This window comes from Raphanus sativus, unplaced genomic scaffold (genome assembly GCF_000801105.2).
Source record: "Raphanus sativus cultivar WK10039 unplaced genomic scaffold, ASM80110v3 Scaffold0810, whole genome shotgun sequence".
Taxonomy (NCBI): Eukaryota; Viridiplantae; Streptophyta; class Magnoliopsida; order Brassicales; family Brassicaceae; genus Raphanus; species Raphanus sativus.
The window spans coordinates 1-27,390 of NW_026616126.1; the positions used below are offsets into that span (position 1 = coordinate 1).

The window sequence follows — 27,390 nt, forward strand, 5'->3', positions numbered from 1 at the left end:
ATGTGTTATTTGTTTTAGAAAGTAGATTATGCCCAACGTAGTTATAAGAATAGTCATAAAGAATATTTATGTATATGTCTATGACTTATCTACCTAATGTTATTAGTACTAATAAAATTAATATTGCCAATGAAAGTATACTGATCAATTTAAAATGAATTGTATAGGGTAATTATAGTACAATTAATATTTTTAATATTCTTAGTATATATCTTATCTAAATCGACATGTAATAAATGTAAAAATCATATATGGAATATAGACAAAAAGAAGAACTGTATTTAAGGAAATACATCAATGCAAAGTTAGACTATGGTACGTATTATATATAAAGAATGAGACATTTAATTTAAATATATGAGGTACACCTTTAAAAATCCACCTAGAAAAAGTTGTAATGTTCCTGTTTTAATAAGATAGATGTTTATATAAAAAAGACTCGTTAGTTTAGTGCACATCATGGGCTCTATTTAAAGCTCAAGAAGCTTTGCTTCAAACATCAAAACAACTACACAAGTACAGTCTTAAGGACTATAGCATTGTCTTTTGTTTGGTGTATGTACTGACAATCACCGCGATGGGAAACAAACGTGTGGTTTTGGCCCTAGCAATGTGTCTCGTTATCTCAAGCTTCCATGAGATTTCTTGTCAGCAGGTAAGCAAGCCACAATCAGATACATTTTTCTTAATTAACTTACAAAACTACTAAAGAAGGAATAAGAAGACGAATATCAGAATTCAAATTGACTTGCATGCATGGATTTTGTTTTGTTTCAGGTTGGCGGAAGCAGGGAATTTGGAACCTTAGAGGGTCAAGAATCTGAATGTACACAATATATCTTTGACGAACTTAATATTTTTGTTATCCTAACGTCGATATACAAATAGCAATTGTATTAAATTTGGGTCTTGTTTGGTTGCAGCTAATGTCCAAACCTTCGAAGGGAAAGCGACATCATCTGTGTCTCACTCACTCGAAGCTGAGGTAAACCTAGGACATTCTTTTGATGTTTATAAGTTATAACTCAATTATAGGTTTAAAACAAAATTTATGGGAGATTTGGTGGTACATTTTTGGCACGTCTTAAATATTTAGAGGTTCATTAATTCTTAAAGAAAACTTTTGGTTTGTGAACTTCCGTTTATGTATAGTATGAAGCTGCTGGTAGTTATGAAGCGGGTCGAAGTTCGAGTAGCTTGGACGACACCAAACGTGGTATAGTGGATACAATCTATTCAGATTGAATAAAAAGGCCTTGTAGATCCGTTATGTTGTTAATATGATTGTCCTTTTCGATTGTAGGATTTAATAAAAATGCTGGATCTGAAGCTGAATTAATGGACGCTTCTGAAACTGGTAAGAGGTTCTATTCCACTTGGTTTCTCGAAGGCACAGTTGTTGTGGATATGAAAACATTTTTCTTATATGTTGTTCAAATTTTCAATTTAGGTGGTTCCTATCAAGAGCAGGTGAAAGAGCTTCAACAACGCCATAGAGAAGGTAACTTTTATCTATATATGTTTTCTTAGAAAACCTTGAAACCTTCTTGGTGCATGAAGTGATATATTGATGAGTTGGAAAGGCCTAAAGAGTTCTATTCCATCTAATAACTGCTCCCATCAGTGGCGGTCCCAGCAAGAAATTTATGTGGGTTCAAATATAAAAAAAATATTTAAATGTGTCAGCTGGTTGAATCGAACCCAGTATCTGTGGGTTCAGTAATGCCATTTCCAACCACTGAGCCACGGTTTAACAATGCAAAGTAGCTTACCAACTGAAATTTATACTATTTTTGCGGTGTCAGTTGACCCCACAACCTCTCAAGTGGGTCCGCCCCTGGCTCCCATGTTCCATTTCGATCCTAGCTTCGGCATCTAGCAGAACTGTTGTAGAAGAAGAAATCACAGAGGAAAAGAGTAAGGTGGAAACACGTGGAAATACATTCCAAGGTACAGTTTGAGATGATATAATTTTATAACAATTAATAATTGTTTGTATTAAAAAAAAATTATCTAGAGATTTAATATAATTTGCTGAAGCTTATTTGTTCATTTCTTAATTCCAGGGGGTGAACGTACAGGTGACGGAAGTGACATAAACCAAAATTACCTATGTAATAACTCAATGTTCTCACTTGCTTCTTTATATGTTAGTTAGATCTCTCTTGCAAAAGAGTTCTTAGTTCAGTAAGTAATCTGATTTGCATATATCATGCATTGTCACAGCTGAGCAAAACCGAGGGTTCATGATAAAGGAACCGACAATAACTAGAAATGAAGGTATAAATATAATCTTCCTATTCTCAAGGCAATTTTAAGAGGGTAATCAGATCATCGTGATCTATATAATTAGTTATCTTTTTCAGCTGGATCAATGGGGAGTCATCAACATTATGAGACGAAGCAAGAGTCAACTGAGGATCGTCTAGAGTATCATGAGTCGAGGACTAGCAGTAGTGGCTCAAGCAGTGGCTCAGGGATTCGTGGATCTCTACCAACTGGACAGTCAGGTTTGTGTCCAATAAATCTTTTAGTTTGGACGTACCAACATTAATATAAAAATTGAGAGAAGGAAATGATCCCAGTTAAGGTTCTTAATTACAACTATGTCGTATAAGAAATTTTGCTACCTTATTAAGTATTTAGCAAGAAATATGCTCAAATTCGTTTCGTATTAATCTCTAAAATGCCTTAATTACAAGAAACTCAGAATAGCTTAATTTTTGTTGTTGTGGGCATGCAGGTCGATGGCGCTGTATTAACCAAGACAATAATGGTGGTAAAGGAGACGATTCTATAGAGATACCAAACTATGAGTTCAATGACATCATCAAGGAAGAATCCATCGAGGTAATGCTCAGGCTTGGAGAACATTTTTCACTAAATATAGACAATAATATTATTTTTGACATCGTATAGACAATAATATTATTGGGATCAAAAGAAGATATTTTAGTAACATCACAATCATTGTGTTAACTTTGAAATGTAGGGATACTCGTCAAAGACCTCTAGTCTAATAACATCGCTGACCGAGATGGTTGATAAGCATAAGAAAAGACAATGGACAGATGTAAAAACAGGAAAGGTTTCTACAACGGTAACATCAGAGAAAATAAAACAGCTAAAAATGACCCTGAAAAAGTATGTTGGTCTAAACGTAAGTGAGCTCGTGAACCATTCGGATTACGAGAAGATACTTACGATGGCTTCACAGTATGAGGAACTGACTGCAGCTAAGGAAACCTACATATGGAGGCTGGCCACATACGGGACTGTGATAAAAGAAAGTGTAAAGACCTCTCGGCGAGTGGAAACTGTGCAACAGCGTGTCACATTTTACCAAAACATGGTCTCAGAGAGGCAGAAAAGGGTGGATTCTGAGTTGGAGCTAGTCAAAGAATTGGCTCAAAAAGGAGACAACTTGGCCGTCCAAATATTCGCTATGAAGAAGGCGGTGTCGAAGCTTGAGGCACGGAAGAAAAAACTTGAAATTCAATTCCAGATGAGTGTTGAGAATCTATCAAGCGTTCTAGAAGAATCGACTCATGCATACGAGCAGCATCGTGTGGTCGTTCGCGAGTGGAAGGAGGTGCAAGCATCTGAGACTTATTCGCGTGAGACCGTCCAAACGGCACATGGTTTATGGGTTCAGTTTCTCAAAACTATTACTTGAAACAAAAATACTTTTTGTGTTGTTCTTTCTCTTTTGATTTACACGCTTTTTATCTTATGTTTTATGTCTCCTTGTCATTGTGTTTCAATAAAATCTGCTTAAATTTGTTTTCGGCTAAGATCATATATGGAATAATTTCATCATTATATACTAAATCAATAAACTTATTTTATTAATTTAACGCCAAAAATATATCATGCCATCATGGCTTTGAACTACTATGAGTAAAACACCCTGAGTTGTGAACAATATAATCTACTAATTTAGGGTTTTATTTTATCACTGTTAAGAGGTTGTCATTTAAGTTTTAGACCTAATCAAAATTTACTAGTATCAACAAAAATTTAATTTATTACTTACTTAATTCCAACAAAATTACTTAAACTAAACCGACCTTACATTAATTAATTTTTTTTTGGACAAACATTAAAATATTTTTGTCATACTTATGTTTCCAATACTAATTAGATAACCAGAATACGTGTTCTAACAGTGGCTAGAAGATAAAATAAAATATGATTTCAATTTTTTAAGAATGAAAACTAAATATATATATTGTCATACTTATGTTTCCAATACTTTTCATATTTTTTTACATTTTTAAATTTCAGTTTATATTTTTTCTATAAAATAAGGATAAAACATGTTCAGAATTGCCAAAAATATGAGAAATCCTAAAGGGACAAACAAAAGTTGAGAGTGTCTCTTTTTTAAATTTTCCCTAACTTTTAATTATCTTCAAAAAAAAAATACATATAACTTTTAACTCATTATCTAACTGTACATCTAATATTTAACTCATTCATCATTTATCACAAAGTTACATTTCCTTACATCCAAACACATAATAAAAGTGTTTATATTTTGTATATAAGATTACCTAAAGTCATACATTTAAATTAAATATGCTGTAATTTAATAAATAATGTACGTTGATATATAATGTGTTTTCAATTTTTTAAAAAAATCTATATATATATCTATTAAAGATCTACCTACAATAATTTAGGCAGAATATTCTAACCACATTTGTATCAATTTGATCGAATATAACCAGTTTTAATCTTTAGCTAACCAGATATTATGTACATTAATATTGGAAATTCTATATCTTAATAATTATAAAAACCAATTTGGTTATATTTAATTTATTTTATTTAGATCTAAACGATGAAAATTCATAGTACATTTTTAGAATTTCTTTTCTTATATTTCAAATTTGTTATGCTCTAACTTCCAATCTATATTTTCAGAGTAACCCGCGCTGATCTATACGGATTTCAGATTTTCAGAGTTAGAAAATTAAATCTTATTGATATTTTACAAATTTTGGTTCGGATTTGGTTCAGATTGAATTCGAGTTTATATACCTATTTTAATTAAGTATTTTTAACAAAAATCCAAATATACTCAAGTCCTCAAAATCTGAAAATAAAATAATATAAAACATCAAAATTTGAAATAATGTAAAACGAGATATTCAAATTTACATAAAAATTGGTCAAATTTAAATATTTGAATGACGAACAAATAAATATATTAGTATTTTGAAAAGTTAATGTTATTTTTAGATATTTACTTGTGACTATGTTGATAATTTTTAGACATTTTCATATTTTTAAATATCTAATAGATATTAAATTTAAAATAATTAATATATTATTTAAATATATAGTTCTGATTTAGAAATTTTGGTATCCAAAATATTTTAGTTTGGATTAGATTCGAGTCTGGTTATCTAGATATTGAACTTTTAGATCCATCTGAGTACTTAATCAGTTTTACTTTGTGTTTAGTATTACTTTTAAATCTAGTTCAATTTGGTTCGGTTCTTCGGATCCATATATTTTACCCATACTTACTTTTTCTACTAATATAAAGCAAAATAAAATAAATGTAAAATAAATATTTTTGGCTTATTTAACATACATAATTATTGAATTATACTTTAAAAGTACCAATAAAAATTGTTGAATGGTGTGTCAATACGATTGGGTATGTTACAAAATTGACGTAGTCTATAATCAATAACGTTTATTTTCTTATAAAAAATTATTGGTAACTATTATAAAACACAATAAAATAGAATGAAATGGGTTAGATAGAGTTGCGTGTAAAATAATGTGATCTTTTCACTTGGAACCCGTATTCTATTTTTCAATCGATTTCACGAAGTTTCTTTCCTTTTAGAGCTTTTATGATTTCTGATTTTTTTCTAGCAATCTGATTATGTTCTAATTCTTAGTCTGATATAAAAGCTTCGTATATTTGGTTAAACTAAAGATCCGACTTTAAGTGTGGTGTTTTTTTTACCTCAGTTTTCCTAATTCATAACCAATCACAATTATTTGTTGTTTTCGTGTGAAGAAACCTCAATCATGGCCAAGGTCAGAAAAATACGATACTTTCAATTTCTTAAAACATTTTTTCCAGTATTTTAGTTGATGTGAATCTTAATGATTTTGTATTTTTTTAAATGATATTATTTGATAGTTGTATTTCATTAATACAAAATTTAAAAATGCATGAACTAAAAGTGAGCTGATTACAAAAAGAAATAGTGTTTGAAGTTTGCGGTGGAATTAAAAAAACAGTGTGTAAACTCATTAATTGTCAAATGATTGTGATGTAGATATGTCAGCATAGTAAAATTGAAATCGATGTAAGGTTGATACGTGGAGAATATAGTGTGTACACATTAATGACAAATGTTTTTTTAATATATAGGAGATATACATATTCTTTTTTAAACAAAAATATTAATCATAATTTTTAATACAAAATTTCTAGAGGACAATTAAGTATGTATTGTTTCCAATAATACATTTTGATAATTATAATGTTGAAAAATGTAAAGAACTCGAAACTAATAAACTTGATAAACAAAATATTTGGTTAAAATTATTAAAAATTTAAATTATTTAAAGCAAGTATTTTGTATAATGTGATGTAAAACAAAATAGAAAATCAAAAAAAAATTCTATGAAAAAATAAACAGATATATTAAAATTATTAAAAATGAGTGCTTTATATTACACTCATTGGTGGAGAAATGTTTACAAGGTATAAAATAATGTTAGCGTGCAACATGAGATAATAAAAAACATATTAGGTACATGATTATGCATATTGACAACACATGTGTCGGCCTCAACTCAATCATCAACATTTTTATATTTATAAAGGAGAGCATCAAATTCAAAATCAGTATCTCAAGACGTTGACTAATGATATATTTTACACTTTACCAAAATATACGATTTGGTAGTAGTGATCATCGCATTACTGATTTTCATCAGCAAAGAAGTTCCCAGAACGTGGATAAACTTTTCTTTTAATATTTAACATGGACAAGATAAGACTCTAATGTTAATTTTAATAGCTTTAATGGATCTTCCTTTTCAGAATTTAAACTTCTTAAAAGTTTCTAAGCTGAACCCACATCACGTTAATTATATTAATTTTGTTTCAAGTCTTATTCGATCGATGATGTGTTCTCTATATCTTTTTCTATGGTGTTTTCCAGTTGAACTAAGGACACAACTGATTCCAAATTCAAACTTTTATCTTTATTATTCCAAAATAAAAGTTTTTTGAAAAAAATTCTTCAAGGTAAAATAATGTTAGCCTAAGGTAAAATAACGCATGAGGGTTGGACTTGTTCGTAAGCAGCAGGAACGTGGAATATATATAAAAATAAAACCACGAGAATCTATCTTATTAAAACAGAAACATTATAACTTCTTCTAGGTGGATTTTTAAGTTGGACATCACATTATTATTCTTAATCTAACATTTCATTTAAATATTTCCTTAAAGAGTTAGATATCAACCATCTATTAATTAACTCTACAATAAGATCTATGTCTTACATTATATACATCTATTAAACAAAATATCTATTCTTTTCGTTAGAGTATACTCACATTATCATATTTATATTATATCATAGTACAAATATAACAATCTCTCTTTTTATTATAGTCAAATGAATACAATAAACCTCTCTTTTATTATAGTCAAATGAATACGATAAATGTCTCCAATATTTACACGAGTCTGAGTTATTAAAAATAAAAATATAAATAGATAGAAATAAAAATAAATATTACACATGTTATTAAAAATATAAATATTATTACACGAGTAGGTTGACAAAAAATTACAAAAATTACACGAATCTTTAGCCAGTCATTATACAACTAAACCAATTGATTCAATTAACCAAATAACTCTCAACCTACAATATCGGATTTAAAAAACAATTATTTGGCATCAAATACTGATAAATTTTTAAATTTTTAAATAGCTTGATACATAACTTTTAAAACTCAATACTAAAGATATCAGAATATATTTTTTGATTCTCAAATAATCGAGGTTTACTTTGAATATACACTGAATAGAATATACTAACGTATATTCTTATTTCAAAAACATCAATTTATACTTTTTTAAAAAATCGATTATTGAAAAACCTCTTCACCAAGTTGAGTCTACTATACCTAAAATCTCGGTTACAATCAAATATTCACAATCAAATTGCCAGATTTGAAATATCATGAATATGGAAAACCTTCTTCTCCAAGTTTATTCTATTATATCTAAAATCTCGGTGTCAATAGATTTTATATTCATTATATCTAATTTAATAGGTTAGAAAATATTCAATTCCTCCTATTTAAAATGTGTGTACAAGTACTTGTCTTCGTATTTATCATTGGACATTCACAAAACATTCAGAAAAAACTCCCAAAAAACACAATGTCAAAACCAAATCGTATTGTTTGATATTATGTTAGTGTTTTCACCTTTCAGTTATATCTCTAATACACCAATGAAAAACTATTAATAGAAAAAACAGTTTTAACATTTTTCTTAAACAATGAGAAAACTCGAAATTATATAAAACCGAAAAGGACAAACTTCAAATCCGCGCGGTCGCGCGGGTCATGATCTAGTTTATATTATTAAACTAAAAACCACGTTGAGTTCACGTTGAGTTGTTAACTCGGATTTTATTTAGTGTTGTTAGGTGCTTCCTCAAGCTTCAACACAGTGTATCTTCTTGATCTTTGTGAAAACAACTTACGCCATGGGAACAAAGTTCTTAGCTCTGGGTTTGTCTCTGTGTCTTGTTCTATCAAGCTTCTATGGAGTTTCCTGCCAGGTACGATATACACAAAATACTCTTTCTTTAACAAATATCAATTGATTTCAAACGCATTGACTTTTGGTCTGTAGGATGAAGGAACTACAGGTTTGAATCTAGATTTAATCGAGCGTGAGTACCAAGGTAATCTTACGATATATTGTCTGAAGAAGCTTATAGTTATTGTTAGGTCAAAACTAAAGAAGCTAATATGAACACAAAATCTTGTAACGATAACAAGGAAATGATATTTGGTTGCAGATAATGTCAAGTCTCTCCAAGGCAACGAAGGAGAAGATCAGTGTAAGACATATCTCTCTCTCTCTCTCTGTTGTTTCAATTGTTCTGCAAATTACTATCTAAGATTAAGACTATTAATCTCTTTTTGTTGTGTATGTAATCTCATCAGCTGGTGGTCAGAAAAACAGTACAGTGACCGCTAATAAGACTATTTCTCTGTCTCTATCTGAAGAATCTGTGGAAACTCTTAAAGATTTTGCTGATACCTCATCTCAGGTCAGTTACTATCTATTGATTAGTTTGCTTGGATTTGGATTTTGGTTTAGGACGACTATAATCTAAAGATTCCTGTAGAGTAATTCACTTTTAAGTAATTTCTTTTACTTTGGATCTATAGGTAGGAGCTGTTACTGATGAAGTCCTTACACCTTCCAGTATGTTGGACCATATCGAACTTGAGTTCCAAGGCAAGTCAAGGACCTTTACTCTGTTTTTGTTCTGTTTTTTTTTCTAAAAGATGATTATGTTTCTACTAGAAGCTTGGATCAAAATCTTGACGTGAAAGCTTTTTTTGTTTCTTTTACAGCACATATCAATGAACTTAAAAAGGCTGGATCTGATGGTATCAACAAAGTTGATGAATCTAAGGATGATGAAGAACTAGGTTAGAAAAAACAAAAACTCTTCTTCATTCATCTAAGAACCCTTTTGATAAAGGAATGTTTCTTATGCTGCCTTTGTAGTTTTAGCTGCTCAGAGGAAGAAAATGATGGAAGAGATTGAACGCGAGTTCGAAGGTACCTTTAGATGTTTCTGTCTTACTTCACATTAGTTCTTGTAGACCAATGTTGTTGATAGATTCATACTGACTTTTGGTTATTTTCTTGTTTCACTATCTCATAATTACTTGCAGCTGCTGCTGCTGGATTTGAAAAACTCAAGATTGATGGTTCCACTCAAGGAAAAGATGATGAACAATGTTAGAAAATACATTCTTCCTCTAGTACTTGTTACTGATCATTTGGTTCTTCTTCTATATTCTAAGTTCAAGTTCTCTGTTTTCTATCCTTGTGTTATAGCTGCAATGAGACAAAGCATGCTTGACGAGATTGAACGTGATTTTGAAGGTATTTTGACATACTCAAATATAATATATGTTTAATTAAGTACTTGCAAGTCTAAAAATGTCAACTAACATTGTATCTTCTGTTTCATTTCTAACTTGAAGCTGCATCAAAAGGTCTTGAACAACTGAAGGCTGATGATTTAACCGGAGTCAATGATGCAGAACACGGTAAGAAAAACCTCTGACATGTTACTTTACTTGATGCCTTGTCTCTATTTACAGTAATATTGAGTAAGGTTTTTTGTGTGTGTTGTTATAGCTGCAAAGAGACAGAATATGTTGGAAGAGATCGAAAGAGAGTTTGAAGGTATCTTAGTACTTAACCATAACTAGTGTTTTGTTAGGTAACTTCATTTTTACGTACCTTTACAAAACCATCTTAGACTCTGTTTTATCCTCTGTTTTTTTTTTCAGAAGCTACAAAAGGTCTTGAAGAACTAAGGCATTCCACTTCAAGCACAGATGAAGAATCTCACTGTAATATTTTCTCTCATTATATTTTCATGATACCTTACTCTCAGTTAGAGGACTCATAGCTCTCATTGTCTTATTATAGCTGCAACTAGAACAAGTATGCTAGACGAGATCGAACGTGAGTTTGAAGGTATCTTGACATACTCAGTTTTTGTCCTAATTGGTTCACATTCTGTGTGATGAGACCTCTTAGATTAAAGATTCGGTTTCATCATCATCTTCTTCTACTTCTTCTTTCAGCTGCTACAAGTGGTCTTAAACAGCTAAAGATTAATGCTTACACTGTCCAAGATGATGATAAAGAACAAGGTAAGAAACTCTCATCTCTACTTTGATACTTTTTTTTTGTCCCTCATTCAGTTTTCTGAGATAGATACATGCTATATCTTGTTTACAGCTGGCAGGAGACAGAGTATGCTAGATGCAATTGAACGGGAGTTTGAAGGTAATGTGACTTACCAATCATCATATTCATATAGTATAGAGAATCTTTAACTCTTTCTTGGTTTCAAGAAGTTCTTAAAGAGTGTTTCCTCTCTTGCAGCCGTTACCGATAGCTTTAAACAGCTTGATGATCTTGCTGAGAACAAAGATGAGGGAGACCAATGTAAAATCCATTTAACCTTCTTGTGGTTGCTTTACATTTCTTGGAGTTTTAGTTCTCATACATATCTTTTTGTCTTTGTTATCAGCTGCAAAGAGGCAAAGTATGTTGGATGAGATTGAGCGTGAATTTGAAGGTACTTTACACATATCAGTATCCATGTTAATAAGCTATTGTGGTTCCTAGATCAAAATTTTGAATCATTTCCTCTGTTTTACCTTTGCAGCTGCTACAAGTAGTCTTAAGAAACTAAACCTTGAAGATTCCACTGAAGGAGATGACAGTGAACAACGTAGTGACTTGTGCTAAATACTTTATTCTGATCACTTTGCATCTTCCATACTATTCTGAAGAATGGTTTTATGTTTTGTTACAGATGCAAAGAGAAATATCATGCTTGAAGCTATTGAACGGGAGTTTGAAGGTTACTTTCACATAATACTAAACTCATTTGATGAATATTTCTCCTTCAAGAAGATAATTTTATATGTTCTTACTTGCAGCTGCTACAAAAGGTCTTGGAGAGCAAAAGTCTAGTGATTCAACCGAAGGCAAAGATCATGATGAACACCGTAAAACACTCTTCCCTCTATACATCTGTATAAGATATGTTTCATGTTTTTGTTTCTAATGTATTCTGAATCAGTCTATTTACATGTTTTGTTACAGTGGAAACTAGGAAAAGTATGCTTGATGCTATTGAACGTGAGTTTGAAGGTACTTCAACACATTCCTCTCTATGAGTCTTGACAAAGTATATGAATCAAAATCAGAATGTTAATAGAAAGAGTTTTCTTATGTATTCTTTTTCATATTCCATGTTTCAGCTGCGACTAAGGGCCATGTAGAAAAGACTTATAAAGAAGAAGGTAATAAGAGTTTGATTGATACCTTTGTTCCTCACAAAGCCTTCTGAAATAACTTTTAAAACTTGTCCTTTTTTTTATTGTTTAACAGCTGAAACTCATAGAAGCAGCATGTTGGAAGAAATTGAACGCGAATATGAAGCAGCAGCTTCAGAGAATACACAAACCATAAGTACAGTGCAGAAAACTTCTGGTGGATCCAACTGTAAGTAATCCACAGATTCTCACAAACACATTTCTCTAAATGGAGTTAGATCTTTATGTTTTTCTTTTTCTCTACAGCTGGTTTTAGCAGTCTTCTAAAGTCTACAGGTTAGCTTTGAAGCTTTGTAAACCAAAAGAAAACTCACAAGAGAGCTACTCTTACTTGTCTTCTCTCTGTTTGTGTTTCTTGCAGATGGTGTGTGTGGCTGTTTTAACCAAGGCAAAGATGGTCTTAAGGTAGACACTGATTGTTCAATTAACATAGGGGAGATACTCGCTGAAGAATCAAACTTCCAGGTTTGTTTTCTAGATTTTTCTATGAAACTCTTAACCATCTAAATCAGTTTCTTGACTTATGTTACAACTTTTTATTTTGTGCTTTGGTAGGGCTCGGAGACCTCTAGCCTCACCACTTCACTGAACAATCTCGTTCACACCCATAGACAAGAAACAACCTCAAAGGGACGCACAGACATTGTCTCGTCTACATCCGAGAACATAGAGAGCTTAAAGCTAACCCTAAAGAAGCTACACGGTCTAACCGCACGTGACCTTGTAAACCATCCCAACTTCGACGAGATTATCGAAGCCGGTACACGTTACGAGGTACTCAGCTCAGCTTCAATAGGTTACATCTCTTTGTTAGCCAAATACAAAACCGTCATTAAAGAAGGACTCGAGGCTTCACAGAGAGTTCACATTGCTACAACACGCGCCAAGCTTCTCAAAGAAACCGCCATGGAGAAGCAGAGAGCCGTGGACGCCGAGTTCGCATTCGCCAAGACTCTAGCTCAAGGAGGAGACGCGTTGTCTATCAAAATCTTTGCGATCAAGAAACTGTTGGTTAAGCTTGAAGCAGAGAAACTGAACATTGATCTTAAGTTTAAGTCTACGGAGACCAATCTAGCACGGCTTCTTAAGGAGGCTTCTCAGGCTTATGAAGAGTATCACGTGGCTGTGCGTAAGGCAAAGGACGAGCAAGCTGCTGAGGAGTTCGCTCTTGAGACGACCAAGAGAGCAGAACATATTTGGGTTGAGTTTCTTAGTTCACTTAATTGAACTAATGAGGTTCTTGATTGTGGTTAAGACATGTCTTCAACTAACTGTGGTTCTTGTCTTGTTTTTCTTGGTCTTGTTTTGTTACAGACTTTGTTTGTTGGTTATATCAGGTGAGAGACGCTGAACATTTTCAAAGATAAGAGTGAATGTGTGAGAGATTTGTGATCACAAATAATGTTTTAGTCCTCTAATAAAACTTCATTTTCAATTCTAGCTGATTAGAGCATATTATGAATCAGTATTTAAAAATGTATTTCTCGATAAAACATCAATAACTAAAAATAATTCAATAATTAAAATTTAACATTTAACATTTTTAAAATAATGTTGTAAACAAAAATGACAAGTAGTTATAAAAAAATTCCACCATCTTCTAATTTTTTTACAACTTACTATTCTCAATTTATATTCTCACTTTTCTATTACTTTGGATTTTTATTATTATTTTGTGAAAAAAATATTAGTAATGATATTTTTATGCTATATAACTGCATATCATAATTCTTTTTAATTTTTATCATTTGATTCGTTTCATAGCAGTATGCAGATATATTAACAATTATATAGGCCACAACTGAAAAGATATAACATTTTAAGGGCTAAAAGCATAAATCTAAGTTACGTTTCTTGTAAATGAAATTTTTTAATTATTAATCCCCTAAATATTATTTGTGAAATAATTTGCATATTTATCATCTTCATATTTAATTTCAACAAAACATGATGACATGACTTCGAAAAATTACGAAATAACATTAACATAATTATGACATGTACATTTTTGATAAAAAATTATATTTTTGAAAATGTTTTTAATATAATAATGACTATTAACTTATATATCACCATTAATATTTTTATAAGTACTTATTTTTAAAACTATTAATAATTGATAAGAAACAGAGGCCACACAATTATAAATCCAGTTGCACCATATATCACTAAATCCCATCTTTCTCATAACTGAAATAAGAAAATTTCAGTTAACTTTGTCGAAAGATTTAGAGATATCTTGCCATGAACTTGCTCTTAAGGTTTTTAGTATACAAAGAATGCATCAGTTCGTGCGCAATAATCTGTGATTAATTTCCCCGGTATAAAAGGTATTTGATTTTCTGAAACAATTATATTTAACCATGGTTTAAGTCTCTCTGCTAGAATTTTCCAAAATAATGTTATATGCTACATTCGACATGCTGATTGGTCTATAATCCTTAAGGGTTAATGGTGATTCTATCTTAGGGATGAGGCAGATGCGAGTATGATTTATCTTTTTATGCAGATAATTTTGTTCAAAAAAGAGTTTAACATGGGAGATCTCACACCTTGTTTGTTTGATGACATTCTAGTGATGCCGGAAAATAATTAAAAAATAAATAAATAAGAGATTTGATTATTTATATGCGAATCGGCCCATACAAACCAACCAATGAGTATCGATTTACATATATATGCGGAAGACCTAATACTACTATCTCTATCGCTCGCTCTCTCTTTCGCAAACACATTGATCCGTCGCTCGCTCGCTCATCGTCTGCCGTTTCAGATTCTAGCTCAGTGATCTTGATTCAACCTGTGTGAATGAACCAAATCGAGAACATGGCGACGCAGCAGCCTGGGGAGGTGGAGAAAGCTTTTGTGCTATGGGACATGGGCAACTGTCCTATTCCAGACGGTCACGATCCTCTTACGGTGGTTAGGAAAATACAAATGGCAGTGGAAAAGTCAGGCCACGTCAGCCGCAATGGTGAGATCTCCATCACTGCCATCGGCAGCAAACTAAGAGAGATCCCTGGTGAAGACGTCATGAGGAGACTCTCTTCCTTTGAAATCTCTCTTAAACATGCCTACCGTTAAGTCTTTCTCTTCCTTTTTTTTTTTGTCATTCTTGTGTATATATTTTTAATGGATTAGGGTTTCCTCGCTCGCGCAGGCTATACACATGATTTGGACGAGTGGGCCGATGCGAATCCTCCTCCGAGTACTATGATGATCATAGATGATCATGAGCGAATTGGATGGATAGCTTCTAAACTTTCCAGGCTTGAAGATGCTGGATACAGAATTCTTCTTGCATATCCTCCTCAGCGTGACCTAGCCGCCACCACACCCTTTCCACGTTCCTTTTCTAAACAGTGGGATTGGGATGCCTTAGTCTTTGATGAACAGGAGACAACAACAACAACAACAACGAGCCTTGTTTTTAGTCAGGGCAAGTACAATGATGAATATCCCTGGGCTTGCGAAGTATGCTTTGTTGCTGTCCAAAGCTTTGAAGATTTCACCGCCCATCTCAAGAGTGTAGAACATGAGTATGGTGTAAGCATCTCTCTCTTTCTCTCTGTGCTTGTGTCATTATGCCATTTTCTTATTATTGTTATCAAGCAGGAGTGGGACAGGTATGCTAGTAAAAACGGTGTGGATCGTACTATCCGTGAAAACTTGCCCTTGGGTCGATCAAAGGTATATGTTCAATTCATCCTTCAGTCTCATCTCTAAGTTGGTATTTGTAAAATCTCTAACACTGAGTTCCACTGGCAGGAGATGGACGTGCTGCTTATCCAAGACATGGAGAGACGTCTTATGAAAAGGAAGGAGCGTAGTCGCGGCTTACTTAGGCCTCGAACCAGACTTGACCTCTTTTGAGTCCCAACTAATTTACTTAGCTATGAGTTTTGATTTTACCTTGACTTGGGTTTTATTCTAAAGTATTGAAAGGAACATTTGAAGAAGGATAAGCTGGGAGAAGAAGCGACAAGCGGGTGTTTCGATTTTCATATGCATGGTATGCGTGATGCCACTAAAATCTCCGCCTCGACGCCATGGTGGTTACGAAGCTCTCTAACAGAAAAAGTGTAGACGAGGACGTTGAGGATGCAGCTAGGCGTTGTATGTTTATATATGTTAGATAACTTTTTACCCTTTTTTTCTAATAAATTTGGAGTGTGACTTGTTTTAAAAATTATTTTGTACCACATATTTTATAATATTATACAATTTATAGTTCATGAACTTAGAAACAAGTTTCATGAATTATTCAAAAAATGAAAATTATAATTGTCGGTGGAAAATTACGTATTCGAAAACATAGTTTAAAGATATATTTTTGTGAATAAAATAATAACTTAAATCAAAATAATTAAAAATATGCTACATTTATTGCCACTTAATTATCGCTCCATATAATTATTTTACTTGATAAAAAACTCTTTTTTATTTCACTTAATTTAACCAAACGTATAGAAATTTTTTTTATTAATTTAAAAAATCATTTAGATTTGAATATTATATGTCCATTTAGGTATATATTATTCTTTTCGGATATCTAAAACGGGTTCGGATATTTGTAAAAAAAATAGCCATATAACTTGATTCGGTCAAGGTCTTTTGAATATCGTTAGTTATATTATTATACATCTAAAATATATAACACTAATTATAAAAAATAAATATGATGTATAAAAATATATTTCAGGTGCCAATTTAACAAAATATTAGTTGGTTCAGTTGAAATAAATATATTTTTAAAAAATTATATGAACTGAGAAAACAATCAATATAAAAATATTGTACATTTGGATTCAAAATCATTTCTTTTAACAACAAACTACAAAATATGTTGATTTATATACAAATTTAAATTACAATGTAAATATTTAATTAATATAGAAATATGTAACAAAATATCAATGTAAAAGTATTGTACAGTTGCATTTTAAAATTATTTATTTTAACAACAAGTCAAATAAATATGTTGATTGGAGAGAAAATAAAACAAAACTAGAGAAACACATAGTTTACCAGAGACACATAATCGAATTTATTATAAAAAAAAGTTTTACTAAAATAAATACATTCAAAAATTACAAACAAATAAAATATTTCATAAAAATGAAAAATAATATCCGCGCTTTCGAAGGGCGAATTAAAACAGCCTCCTTCTACGTACTTCATATATTGATTGTATCGATATTGATATTATTTTTAAGACATCATCTTGTTCTGTTAGTTGAAATATTTACATGATTTCCAAAAAATTGTCTTTTAATTTTTTCACAAAATTTATATTTTTAATAACATAATTAAAATATTTCTAGCTAAGATTAAAGAATCAACATCGATATTGTTTTTCTTGTTGATTTTTGTCAGTGATTTTATATTGATTTTAACATTTCATTGACAAAACAATACGAAAGTTTTTTTTTCTGTTAGATAAATTCTTATATTTAGTTTCCTAAAGATTAGTCTCAAATGGAACCATGTACTCTCTTGTCTACAGCATATAACAACATCATTCACAGTAACAACCTGTGGATATGTTCATCATCTCAGTCTCAGGGCTGTCTATAATCTTACCCAGCCTCGAACAATAATTCATGTTGTAACAAATGTTTGTTTGTTCTTTAGATGATTTCCATATCATGTACAAGTTATTATCACATAAAGTGTCTTTCATTTTCACCTGGTCTTAAGAATGACGAAGAAAGCTAATCCCTTCACTCATTAGAAGCTCCTGCTGTGTTATCTTTGTCGGTATGTTCTTGCAGATGGTTTATGAGGCTGTTTTGACCACGGCTTCTTATGCTCCATGAAACATCCCACGTCTGTAAAGTGGAAGTCTCTCGCCTCTGATACACGATCTCGGTTTCTTGACTTTGTTACAGCTTTTGAATTTGTTTTTTTTTGTTGGAGCTCAAAGACCTATAAATCCCTCTAACCTTAAAACGATCACTGTACAATCTTGTGCAGAGTCAATAGGAAAGAAACGTTCTCAAAGGTAGCCACAGTCACTGGCTCATCTGTATCATCAGTGAATTCTACCACAAGCGAACATCATCGGCTACGTCAGACAGCATAGATAGCTCGAAGCTACGCTGTTTAGGATGTTAAAAGGTTGAGAGGATGTACAGGAAGGAACACACATACAAGAGAATTGTGGATGTTGTAGTCAAATGCGTGAGACCCTATAGGACATCATGACAGTGACAATCTATGGATCTGTTCATCATCTCAGGGTTCTCTATAATCTTGAACTGTGTATCCCTCAGCTTCAGAAGCAGCAAACTCACAAGTCATAGCTACACTATCTTACCCAGCCTCGAACAACAATTCAGAAGGTAAGTACTCTGCAAACGTCGACTCTTGTGCTAACTCTTCTAGTTTCATGTGAATCTCTTCTGATTGAAGATGTGACTTGTCTCCACAAACAAACTCCTGAGCTACACCGTTTACTTCAATTAAACTGCACCCTGGTATCGTCTTGGTTGCTATGTCCACCATCTTTCTTCTGACTTCTCGCAGATCCTCCCATCTTTCGCAAGCTGCATATATATTGCATAACAAAGCATAAACAGCCCCATTATCCGGTTCCAGCTCTAGAATCTTCTTAGCTGCCAACTCAGCCACTGATTCATCATTATGAAGTCTAGAAGCACCGAGTAGAGCTCCCCACACAATCGAGTTTGGACTCATCGGCATGTTCCTTATCATCTCATACGCTTCCTTGACCAGCCCAGCTCTACCAAGCAGGTCAACCATACATCCATAGTGTGCTAAACTCGGCTCAATCCTATGGTCACTTCTCATCTTGGAGAAAAAGATCCTCGCTTGCTCTATCATACCACTATGGTTACAAGCAGAGAGAACACCGAGGTAAGTAATCTCATCTGGTTGTATCGACATGTCTTGCATTTGAAAGAAAACTTTAATGGCAGCTTCACCTTGTCCATTGTTCGCAAGACCAACAACCATGGCTGTCCATGTGAACTTGTCTCTCCGCCGCATCTCACGAAAAACCTTCTGCGCTCTCTCAGAACACCCGCATTTGAAGTACATATCGATCAAAGCATTCCCTACAACAACATCGTTCTTGATCTTGTTTTTGTCTATGTATGTCTTAACCCACTCACCTATCTCCAAGGCACCTAGATGAGCACAAGCTGTGAGAACACTAACCATGGTGAATTCATCTGGTACCATCCCTGCATTTTGCATCTCACGGAAAAGTTCCAGAGATTCATTAAAGCAATCACCTCGTAGGTAACCATCGATCATAATAGTCCAAGAGATTCTATCTCTCACTGGCATATCATCAAAGTACGTCCTTGCTAACTCTAGATTCCCTATGTCAACAAACCCTTTGACAATACATGTCCAAGAAATCACATCCCTAGTCTTCATATTATTGAAAATCCTCACCGCTGTATCCATCTCCCCACAAGCAGCATATGCATTGACCAGAGCATTCACCAGCTTCAAACTTGACTCTCTCGAACCCACACTAACATATCCATGAACCCTTTTACAAAGATCCTTATCCCTAACCTTAGAGCAAGCAGAGAGAACAAGAAGTAAGGTAACAGAAGTTGGAATAACCATTCTTCTCTCCATCTCCGCGAAAAGTTTCACACTTTCTTCGTACTGTTTCATCCTATTACACCCAGAGATCATCAAGTTCCAAGAAAAGACATCATCTTTCCTCCCCCTGTCGAAAACCCCACGAGCCATACCCATCAGTCCACACAAAGAGTACATTCGCACAAGACCATTCTGCACATAAACGTTACAACCCAATCCGAATTTCAGAACATGGCAATGCAGCTTCTCACCACAAGCCAACGCTTCATCATCATCCGCCTTAAGACCGTTGAGCAAAAAGGGAAACGTGTACCCGTCAGGGCTCACACCTTTCTTCAGCATACTCAAATACAATCCAACTCCTTCCTTGACACAACCCACTCGAGATAAACCTTTGATCATATTGTTCCACACGACCACGTCTGGTTCAGGCATTTTAACGAACAACTTATAGGCGTAACCCATGTCTCCACCTAGGCGACTACACCAGGAGAGTATAAGCTTGTTTTGGATTGTTGGGTTTGGTTCTAAACCTCGGATGATGATTTGGGAGTGTAGTTGCTTGAACTGGTCCGTTGTATTGCAGCTTTCGAGGATGGAGATGAAATGAGAGTAGTCATTGAAGAGTGCCTTAAAAATCGATGCTTTAGGGTTAACTGGATTGCGTATAAGCATCTCCTATGAAAGATAGCAGAATCAAGAGTGTAATTATAGTATCATCAAGCAGAATTAAAAAAGAAAGACAAAAAAAAAGAGTAGATAATGAGCTCAGACGGCACTTGCTATCGTCACGAATTGTCAGGACGACAGCGACGGACTTAAGCCGTCACTTTTAATTGTTTTATCTTCACCGCTCGAACTCGGGTCTTAAACCAAAGTTCACCTACCAGTCAACCACTCGGCAAGAGTGGCCTTTTGTGTCAACATCTAATGTATTATTTAATTAAAACGAAGAAACTCAAAACGCAGCGTTTGACTCGATGGGTGGCAAGAACATCATAAAGAATCTGGAGAGAAGAGGAATCAATCAAGATTCAAGAGAGTAATTTAATAAGTAAAGGGGAAGAGAATGAATCTGTACGCGGATGATCTCTCTCTTCTCGATTACAACTACAACGTCTCCGGTCCCTTCGGAGAGCCGTTCTCCCACCGCTTCCTCTCGCCTGGCCCTTTATACCACGGCGAGGACGACGACTACCGCCGCAATATCAGCTACAGTCCCGACGGCGGAGAATCGAATAAAGATTCGAGGGTATTATTATCTACAGAGCATCGCCATGACGGGAAGTCTCCGTTGCCTCTGGGCATGGATTGGAGTGCTCCTCCTCGTCAATGGGTATGTGTTTGTTTCCTGATCGCATTCGTTGCATTTTGAACTTATAGGTTCTGTCTGAACTCTTACACTATTTGGAAGCTAGATTTGTAGGTTCGTGTCTGCAGGAAAATTAATAAGATTCACTTTGTTCTGTTGAGTAGGTTCTGTTAGACTTTTGTTAGGATGTGTTGTATTATTATTATTTTTTTTAATTATACAGAGGTATCCTGATCTCACAGAATAGGTCCAGATTAGTCGCGTGTTGCAACGGTCCTCTGTCTATAGTAACGCCGAAATGTTAGTTCCCAGTGGCCGACATTCGAACCCAGCTGCGAGCTCTTTACCACCAGAGCTAGAGCTAGAAGCGCCAGTTTGTGTTGTATTAATTGTGGAAAAGATCTCAGCTTGGTTTAAGTTGAAGATAGCAAACGTTCTAAGATAAAAGAAAAAGTTTAGCTTTTGAGAATGAAAGGATAGGTCTTTCTTCTTCTTTTCATATCATTCGTTTGACGATTGTTTGTTAATTGTTCCTAACTATAGGGAGGACGGAACACTGTTTGGCCACATGATCCTCGAACTGGTTGGAGTTACTGTGTCACTGTCCCTTCTTGGGTTGACCTTCCCAAATCAACTGCTTCAGATCCTGCCGTGGTCTGTATTATATCTTTATTCATACCTCATTCTTTTGTGCTTAATCTGTAGTGATTGTGTTGCTAACTTTTACTCTCGTTGTTATCAGTTTTATAGAGTGCAAGTGGCGATACAATCTCCCGAGGGAATCACCTCCACTAGGCTGATACTTCGAAGATTCAATGATTTCTTGGAGTTATATTCCTCTGTGAGTGTTTTTTCCCTTAGTTAGGGCTTTGCTCTTTTGGGTCATGGTGTTTTCATCTTAAATCGCCGTTTTTTCCAGATGAAAAAGGAGTTTGTAAAGAAAAGGTTACCTCAGGCACCATCAAAGAAGAGACTGAGGATGAAAAGCGAGACACTTTTGGAAGAGGTAGATATCAATTCTCTCTCAACTCTGATGTTACTGACAGCGAAAAAAATATCCTCAAAATGTTTAGTTTATTGCAGAGGAGGTGCTCTCTGGAAGATTGGATGAATAGGGTTTTGTCAGATATCGATATATCCAGAAGCGCTCTGGTAGCAACATTCCTTGAGCTTGAAGCTGCTGTCAGGTCTTGTATGTGCTCTTCTTTTTATATTCTTTTTCTCCTGCTAGTGAACACAATGTAAAAGATGATGTGGATCTATAAATGCTGTCTGAAAGCCTTTAATGTATTGTTTGAATGTAACTAATTTTCTTCTTATTTTTGTTCTCTTTTCAGATTTCAGTGATGAATATCAAGAAAATGAAGATGGCTCTGTAGACAGTCGGTTGCTTCTACCTGACACCAGTTCTTCTGACGTTCCTGGTAGTTCATCAGTTACAATTGATCATGTCAGTGACTCTGCTGATGACACATCTGATACCTCAACGATGAAGCATGGCGAATCTAGTCTCAAAACTATTGTCTCAAGGAATTCAATTTCTGAAGATAATGTGACTGATTGGCATGAATTAATCACAGAATCTGGACTTCTCGATAAGAGTCCTTTTAAAACTGATAGAGCTGCAGAAACTGGAGAGGCGTCAATATCCAGGGAACCTAACCAAGACACGATGGAGAGTCGTCATGATGACGTTCATGGAAACAGTTACGGTGAAAGTAGTGAAACTGGGAAGGATGTGGCTATTGTATTTCAATCTGAGGAGAGAAGTAAGTTAAAGAGGGTGGTTGATACGTTAGAGCAGAGACTAGAAACAGCAAAAGCTGACACGGAAGATCTTATCTCAAGGCTAAATCAAGAGTTAGCTGTTCGACAGTTTTTGTCAACTAAGGTGTGCACAATTATCACATGCCACCCTACTCTCTGTGATGGATAACAATATGTTGTTTTTGTGTTTGGGTAGGTAAAAGATTTAGAGGTTGAACTTGAAACAACTCGAGAGAGCTGCAAGCAAGGCATGGAGCAAACAGTTCTTAAGGAAAAGGAAAGATTCACTCAGATTCAATGGGATATGGAGGAGCTTCGCAAGCAATGCATGGAGATGGAATCATTGTTAAACTCTATGAAGGTTTGTTGCTTCTCTTAGTTTATTTCATTGGCATTCAAACGATAGATTCTTATCTACGTTTTGACTTAACAGGACGAGAAAGCATGTATCGAGACTACAAACGAGTCGGTTGTTCAAGAAAACGAAATGTTGCTGCAGCAGATGGATGGTCTAAGAGACACGTTTGAGAATCTGCGTAGAGATCATGAAGATCTGGAAGTGAAATCGAAAGCAGAGCTGAAGGTCCTTGTCAAAGAGGTCAAGTCTCTCAGAACCACTCAATCAGAATTGAGGTTAGAGCTTAGCCGCACGGTAAAAGAAAAGCTGGAGATGGAGGTAAACTGAACATACACTCTTTGTAGTATACACTCTTAAAAAATCTTATATGCAATGTTGTTGACACTAGAGAGCTGTTCAACGGGAGAAGGATAGAGAAGAGACTGCGAAAACGGCAAACAAGAAGTTGATGCATGAGTATGATGTTCTTCAGAACCGTCTTCAAGAATGCAATGTCAAGTTCCACATGGAAGATGAGAGTAAGTTGGTAATGGAATCATCATCTACATCCGAAGCGATTGATCTGCTAGCAACATCTGATAACCGAATAGGTCTTCTAATTGCTGAGGTGTAGGCTCAACCAAGTACACTTGGATACTGAGTTTATGTATATAGGTTAATATAAAACATTAGTGTTAATCAAATCTTATGCTTGAAACAGACGCAGCTTCTTTCAGAAGAAGTGGAAACAACATCAGAAGAACATGGAGGAAAAGGTGATATTGTAAGAAAGATGCTAACAGAGGTTCTGATTGATAATGCGAGATTAAGGAAACAGATTAACTCTGTTCTTCGTTGCTCTTTGTCTGGACATGGAATATCAGTCAGAGAAGCCAGTTCAGAAGAGGAAGATGAAGAAGGGAGTGTTGATCTGGCAAGTAGTGTTCTAAGCAAGATCCTTGAGAAATGATTTTATCAGGTTTCTTTGTCTCTTTCTTATACATCCTGTAATCAATAATCATATTATATGAGCTCCTCTTGTAACACACTCTTTCATTATATATATGAGACGTGAGTGCAAACGCAAACGTAGTTTAGACGCGTTTTAAACGTTTCAAGAACCAAACGCAGAACGTGAGATTTTAGGTGGAGTGTCGTCTCTCTCTCTTATCCTCTGTTCACGCCATTTACAAGATTGATTGACCAAAAAAGACGGCAGCTTTAGAGAGAGAGAGAGAGCATAAGATAGAGAGATAGAGAATTAGAGATGTCGGCTACTGTATTCGTTTCTGGTATGGCGGTTGGAGTTCCGAGGCTCTCTTGCTCGAGCTCTGTTCACCGGAGCTTGGAACCAATGAAGAAGAGGACCACGAGCAGCGTCAAATTCGTGACCACCTTCCGAACTCCCTCTCCAAACTCAGGGACAAAACGGTCATTTCGCGTCATGGTTTCCGACAACCAATCAGAACAAGCCGGTAACGGTCAAGGAGTTCAGGTCAGTTCTGTGTGGAGGAGAGGAAAGCTTTGTTCTGTTTTTTTTTTTAATTTTTGTGAAGGAGGCTCAAAGAATTCAAATTTATCAAAATAACCCCTATGTTTTAGAATTTGATCAAATATTATATTTACGTTTTGGACTCGAATAATTAAAAGGATACAAATAAGCCCTCTTTTTTTGACAAAGTACAGGAGGACTTGAGCTACCTGTTGAAGCTAGGAGCTGGTTCTGTACTAGGCGCAGCTATAATCAAATACGGCAGCGTATTGCTCCCAGAGATAACAACACCTAACCTCACTCAAGCCCTCTTCATTATATTTGCTCCTGTTGTAATCTCTGTTTTACTTTTGATCAGATCATCTTCTTCCAAGAACCAGAACTAGAGTTCATCAGCTCATTGTGAAAAGATTGTGTTCTTAAGAGTGTAAAAGTTTTCACTATAATCCATAAATAAAAAAGTATTCAATCTTTTCAAACAAGACCAAAAGTATCACAACTTCTTCTTTATATGCCAATACCACACCTTACAAACATCCAATCAAATCAAAACCAATGTTTACAAACAAAGAAACACACACAAAAGAATAAACAATAACCTCAGAAGCTAACCAATATGAACAGAAGATTATGTGCCTAAAAAAAATCCCTATTGTTGTTCTTCTGAGATCACATCTGAGCTTTCATCTGCAACCTCTCTATATGGATTCTTGAAGAGAGGATTGGCTTCAAGTTCAGACGGTTTCTCCTTTGATTCATTCATTAGCATCTCCACCACTTGAGACATTGTTGGTCTCTTCTCCGGATCTGTCTGAGCACACATGACCCCTACCAAGACAAACTTCTTCAGCTTCTCTTCCACCTTCTCTTCCTTCAGCTTCTGATCCACTATTTCACTAAACTTTCCCTCGTAAACTAGTGGTAACACCCACTCGGTTATACCGCGCTTTGTTGTCGCGTTTAGTCTCTCAATAGGTCTCTTGCCAGTGACCAGCTCCAGTAATAAGATACCGAAACTGTACACGTCCCCTGCTTCTGTTTCTTTCCCTGATGCAACACATTCTGGTGAGAGATACCCATTGTTACTTCTTGCTTTAGTAGCTCCCTCTTCGTCTTCTTCTGGCATCAGTTTACCGTATCCAAAATCCATAACACGAGGTTCAAACTCAGAGTCTAGCAACACGTTGCTAGCTCTGACATCTCCATGGAGTACATGTGGAGTTGCATGGTTGTGTAGGTAGCTGAGAAAACACACATAAAATGTCATAAACCAAGAAGATGTTAAAACTTGTTCTTGAATGGTTTTTAGATGCTTGAGACTCACGCAAGGGCTTGAGCGGATCTTATGGCGATCTTTATCCGAGCGGTGGAATCTAGAGAGTACTCTCCCGAATACTGCTGGCCGTGAAGATTCGAGACAAGGCTCAAGTTCGGCATGTAATCATAAACAAGAAGACGTTCCTGTCCTTCATCGCAGTAGCCACGAACGCTCAGCAAGTTCTTGTGACGGATACGGGAGAGAATCTCGACTTGGACGGCGAAGTCTATCTCTTCGGTGTTAGTCCATGCGTTGAGTCTCTTGACTGCAACCTGCAAGAAACACAAAGTACTTGAGCATGTTTTCTAGATAATAACAAGTTTTAGTTAAATAGGAAGAGAAGAGATGTGTTTGAGATGAGTGTGTACCTGTGAACCATCAGAGAGCTGACCCCAATACACACTGCCGAAGCGACCTTCGCCGAGTTTGTTGTCGTAGTTGAAACTGTTTGTGGCTGAGTGAAGCTCTGTCAATGAGAATATCTTCCGAGATGGCTCTGTTTCCCCTTTCTTTTTCCTGTGTAACCGTGACATCATACCAAAACTTAACTTTGTCCTAAAACAAACCTTTTTTGATCATCATCACTATTCAAACGATCAGTGAAGTTTATCCAAAACAGAGTATTTTTTGTAACTTAACTTTCAACAAAAGGAACAAACTTTACATGAAAATCATTAGAGACAGAAGGAAAAAAACATAATGATTTGAGCATCAATAGACTCAAAATTTGATTAAAAAAATCTTAAACAATGATCAGGAAGAACACCATAACGGATTTAACCGTTACACCTTTTTGCAGTAACTCAACAAAGTAAAAGATCAAACAAAACAGTAAAGGAAAGAATGAGATATAACAATCATGGAGTCAATGAATCAATCAAGAAGAAGATAAACAGATACTTACCCTTCAAATCCTTTTCCACAACAGCTAGTAAATAGTTGCATCTTCAGAACAAACCCAAAACAAAAACAAAAATAAAAACAGAAATTGAGCTTCCTCTGTTCTAAAGGGTTAAATCAAAAGGTGACGCTTTTGGGGGAGAAGGCAACAGCAAAACAGAGAACTATTCTTTGAGTTAAGCTCTAATCTGAGAGAAAGAATGACTATTTATTTTGTTAATTCTTTTATTTATTTTTGCACGCTTACTTTTTCTTCTCGAAGAAAAAGGAACAAACTTTATAAAACTAAAAAGAAAATAAAGCTGATAGAAATGAATTAAATAACTTTACCAAAAGAAAAAATTTAAATTTTGAATGTTAGTATAGGTTTTCTCGTATCTTTTGAAAATGTATTTTACTTCTTCTTTTTATCTTTTAAATGTTGACGAAATGTTCTTTTGTTTGTTAGTTGAGGGCCGGCTGCTGTGAGTCACGACAACTCATCCTAACCTTTTATTCTTTTTTTT

General features: G+C 34.6%; 7 protein-coding genes, 1 long non-coding RNA gene and 1 other non-coding gene across 9 annotated transcripts; 6 read left to right on the forward strand and 3 right to left on the reverse strand.

The window, feature by feature from the left end:
* The first annotated feature begins 476 nt into the window (after nt 1-476).
* On the forward strand, nt 477-1,183 carry LOC130503117 (uncharacterized). Its single transcript, XR_008940644.1, has 4 exons — nt 477-655; nt 778-826; nt 924-985; nt 1,153-1,183. It is a non-coding gene; the product is annotated as an uncharacterized LOC130503117 (long non-coding RNA).
* A 1,018-nt stretch (nt 1,184-2,201) lies between these two features.
* Nucleotides 2,202-3,751, forward strand: LOC130503116 (NAI2-like protein). The gene is made up of 4 exons (XM_056997764.1): nt 2,202-2,280; nt 2,367-2,510; nt 2,744-2,850; nt 2,993-3,751. Exons 1-4 carry the CDS (start codon nt 2,247-2,249, stop codon nt 3,674-3,676), a joined length of 969 nt encoding a protein of 322 aa, XP_056853744.1. The 5' UTR covers nt 2,202-2,246; the 3' UTR covers nt 3,677-3,751.
* Nucleotides 3,752-8,677: 4,926 nt separating this feature from the next.
* Nucleotides 8,678-13,614, forward strand: LOC108807091 (TSA1-like protein). Its single transcript, XM_018579339.2, has 26 exons — nt 8,678-8,846; nt 8,921-8,972; nt 9,090-9,131; nt 9,238-9,344; nt 9,466-9,535; nt 9,655-9,732; nt 9,812-9,865; nt 9,982-10,047; nt 10,148-10,195; nt 10,297-10,362; nt 10,454-10,501; nt 10,609-10,671; nt 10,751-10,798; nt 10,909-10,977; nt 11,066-11,113; nt 11,213-11,275; nt 11,361-11,408; nt 11,499-11,564; nt 11,649-11,696; nt 11,776-11,844; nt 11,942-11,989; nt 12,100-12,141; nt 12,230-12,343; nt 12,421-12,450; nt 12,536-12,639; nt 12,730-13,614. Exons 1-26 carry the CDS (start codon nt 8,772-8,774, stop codon nt 13,399-13,401), a joined length of 2,238 nt encoding a protein of 745 aa, XP_018434841.1. The 5' UTR covers nt 8,678-8,771; the 3' UTR covers nt 13,402-13,614.
* A 1,239-nt stretch (nt 13,615-14,853) lies between these two features.
* LOC108807655 (uncharacterized) lies at nt 14,854-16,167 on the forward strand. The gene is made up of 4 exons (XM_056997767.1): nt 14,854-15,253; nt 15,335-15,720; nt 15,790-15,864; nt 15,943-16,167. Exons 1-4 carry the CDS (start codon nt 14,983-14,985, stop codon nt 16,045-16,047), a joined length of 837 nt encoding a protein of 278 aa, XP_056853747.1. The 5' UTR covers nt 14,854-14,982; the 3' UTR covers nt 16,048-16,167.
* Nucleotides 16,168-18,334: 2,167 nt separating this feature from the next.
* LOC130503118 (putative pentatricopeptide repeat-containing protein At3g15930) lies at nt 18,335-20,660 on the reverse strand. Its single transcript, XM_056997765.1, has one exon. The coding sequence runs from the start codon at nt 20,431-20,433 to the stop codon at nt 18,490-18,492; it is 1,944 nt and encodes a 647-aa protein (XP_056853745.1). The 5' UTR covers nt 20,434-20,660; the 3' UTR covers nt 18,335-18,489.
* LOC130503121 (small nucleolar RNA snoR121) lies at nt 20,524-20,613 on the reverse strand. Its single transcript, XR_008940645.1, has one exon. It is a non-coding gene; the product is annotated as a small nucleolar RNA snoR121 (small nucleolar RNA).
* A 120-nt stretch (nt 20,661-20,780) lies between the features above and the next one.
* On the forward strand, nt 20,781-24,262 carry LOC108806010 (PX domain-containing protein EREX). The gene is made up of 10 exons (XM_018578019.2): nt 20,781-21,094; nt 21,614-21,724; nt 21,813-21,911; nt 21,990-22,076; nt 22,154-22,262; nt 22,408-22,961; nt 23,034-23,198; nt 23,271-23,513; nt 23,584-23,802; nt 23,896-24,262. Exons 1-10 carry the CDS (start codon nt 20,828-20,830, stop codon nt 24,142-24,144), a joined length of 2,103 nt encoding a protein of 700 aa, XP_018433521.2. The 5' UTR covers nt 20,781-20,827; the 3' UTR covers nt 24,145-24,262.
* A 40-nt stretch (nt 24,263-24,302) lies between these two features.
* On the forward strand, nt 24,303-25,137 carry LOC130503120 (uncharacterized). Its single transcript, XM_056997769.1, has 2 exons — nt 24,303-24,669; nt 24,861-25,137. Exons 1-2 carry the CDS (start codon nt 24,442-24,444, stop codon nt 25,050-25,052), a joined length of 420 nt encoding a protein of 139 aa, XP_056853749.1. The 5' UTR covers nt 24,303-24,441; the 3' UTR covers nt 25,053-25,137.
* A 20-nt stretch (nt 25,138-25,157) lies between these two features.
* Nucleotides 25,158-27,131, reverse strand: LOC130503119 (PTI1-like tyrosine-protein kinase At3g15890). Its single transcript, XM_056997766.1, has 4 exons — nt 26,889-27,131; nt 26,353-26,500; nt 25,991-26,256; nt 25,158-25,907 (listed from the first exon to the last, which is right to left on the reverse strand). The coding sequence occupies exons 1-4, from the start codon at nt 26,927-26,929 to the stop codon at nt 25,316-25,318; spliced, it is 1,047 nt and encodes a 348-aa protein (XP_056853746.1). The 5' UTR covers nt 26,930-27,131; the 3' UTR covers nt 25,158-25,315.
* Nucleotides 27,132-27,390: the final 259 nt, after the last annotated feature.

Bases quoted from the DNA above. Each gene is read 5' to 3' on its own strand.
- LOC130503119 (XM_056997766.1), bottom strand. From the start codon at position 26,929: ATGCAACTATTTACTAGCTGTTGTGGAAAAGGATTTGAAGG. The intron at 26,501-26,888 runs GTAAGTATCTGT...ACGGTTACACAG, and splicing joins TGTGGAAAAGGATTTGAAGG to GAAAAAGAAAGGGGAAACAG. The intron at 25,908-25,990 runs GTGAGTCTCAAG...GTGTTTTCTCAG, and splicing joins AGATCCGCTCAAGCCCTTGC to CTACCTACACAACCATGCAA.
- LOC130503120 (XM_056997769.1), top strand. From the start codon at position 24,442: ATGTCGGCTACTGTATTCGTTTCTGGTATGGCGGTTGGAGTTCCGAGG. The intron at 24,670-24,860 runs GTCAGTTCTGTG...GACAAAGTACAG, and splicing joins GTAACGGTCAAGGAGTTCAG to GAGGACTTGAGCTACCTGTT.
- LOC108807655 (XM_056997767.1), top strand. From the start codon at position 14,983: ATGAACCAAATCGAGAACATGGCGACGCAGCAGCCTGGGGAGGTGGAG. The intron at 15,254-15,334 runs GTTAAGTCTTTC...TCGCTCGCGCAG, and splicing joins CTCTCTTAAACATGCCTACC to GCTATACACATGATTTGGAC. The intron at 15,865-15,942 runs GTATATGTTCAA...TTCCACTGGCAG, and splicing joins TGCCCTTGGGTCGATCAAAG to GAGATGGACGTGCTGCTTAT.
- LOC108807091 (XM_018579339.2), top strand. From the start codon at position 8,772: ATGGGAACAAAGTTCTTAGCTCTGGGTTTGTCTCTGTGTCTTGTTCTA. The intron at 9,866-9,981 runs GTACCTTTAGAT...AATTACTTGCAG, and splicing joins GATTGAACGCGAGTTCGAAG to CTGCTGCTGCTGGATTTGAA. The intron at 10,672-10,750 runs GTAATATTTTCT...GTCTTATTATAG, and splicing joins CACAGATGAAGAATCTCACT to CTGCAACTAGAACAAGTATG.
- LOC130503116 (XM_056997764.1), top strand. From the start codon at position 2,247: ATGATAAAGGAACCGACAATAACTAGAAATGAAG. The intron at 2,281-2,366 runs GTATAAATATAA...TATCTTTTTCAG, and splicing joins GACAATAACTAGAAATGAAG to CTGGATCAATGGGGAGTCAT. The intron at 2,851-2,992 runs GTAATGCTCAGG...TTTGAAATGTAG, and splicing joins TCAAGGAAGAATCCATCGAG to GGATACTCGTCAAAGACCTC.
- LOC108806010 (XM_018578019.2), top strand. From the start codon at position 20,828: ATGAATCTGTACGCGGATGATCTCTCTCTTCTCGATTACAACTACAAC. The intron at 21,912-21,989 runs GTGAGTGTTTTT...CGTTTTTTCCAG, and splicing joins TCTTGGAGTTATATTCCTCT to ATGAAAAAGGAGTTTGTAAA. The intron at 22,962-23,033 runs GTGTGCACAATT...GTGTTTGGGTAG, and splicing joins GACAGTTTTTGTCAACTAAG to GTAAAAGATTTAGAGGTTGA.
- LOC130503118 (XM_056997765.1), bottom strand. From the start codon at position 20,433: ATGCTTATACGCAATCCAGTTAACCCTAAAGCATCGATTTTTAAGGCA.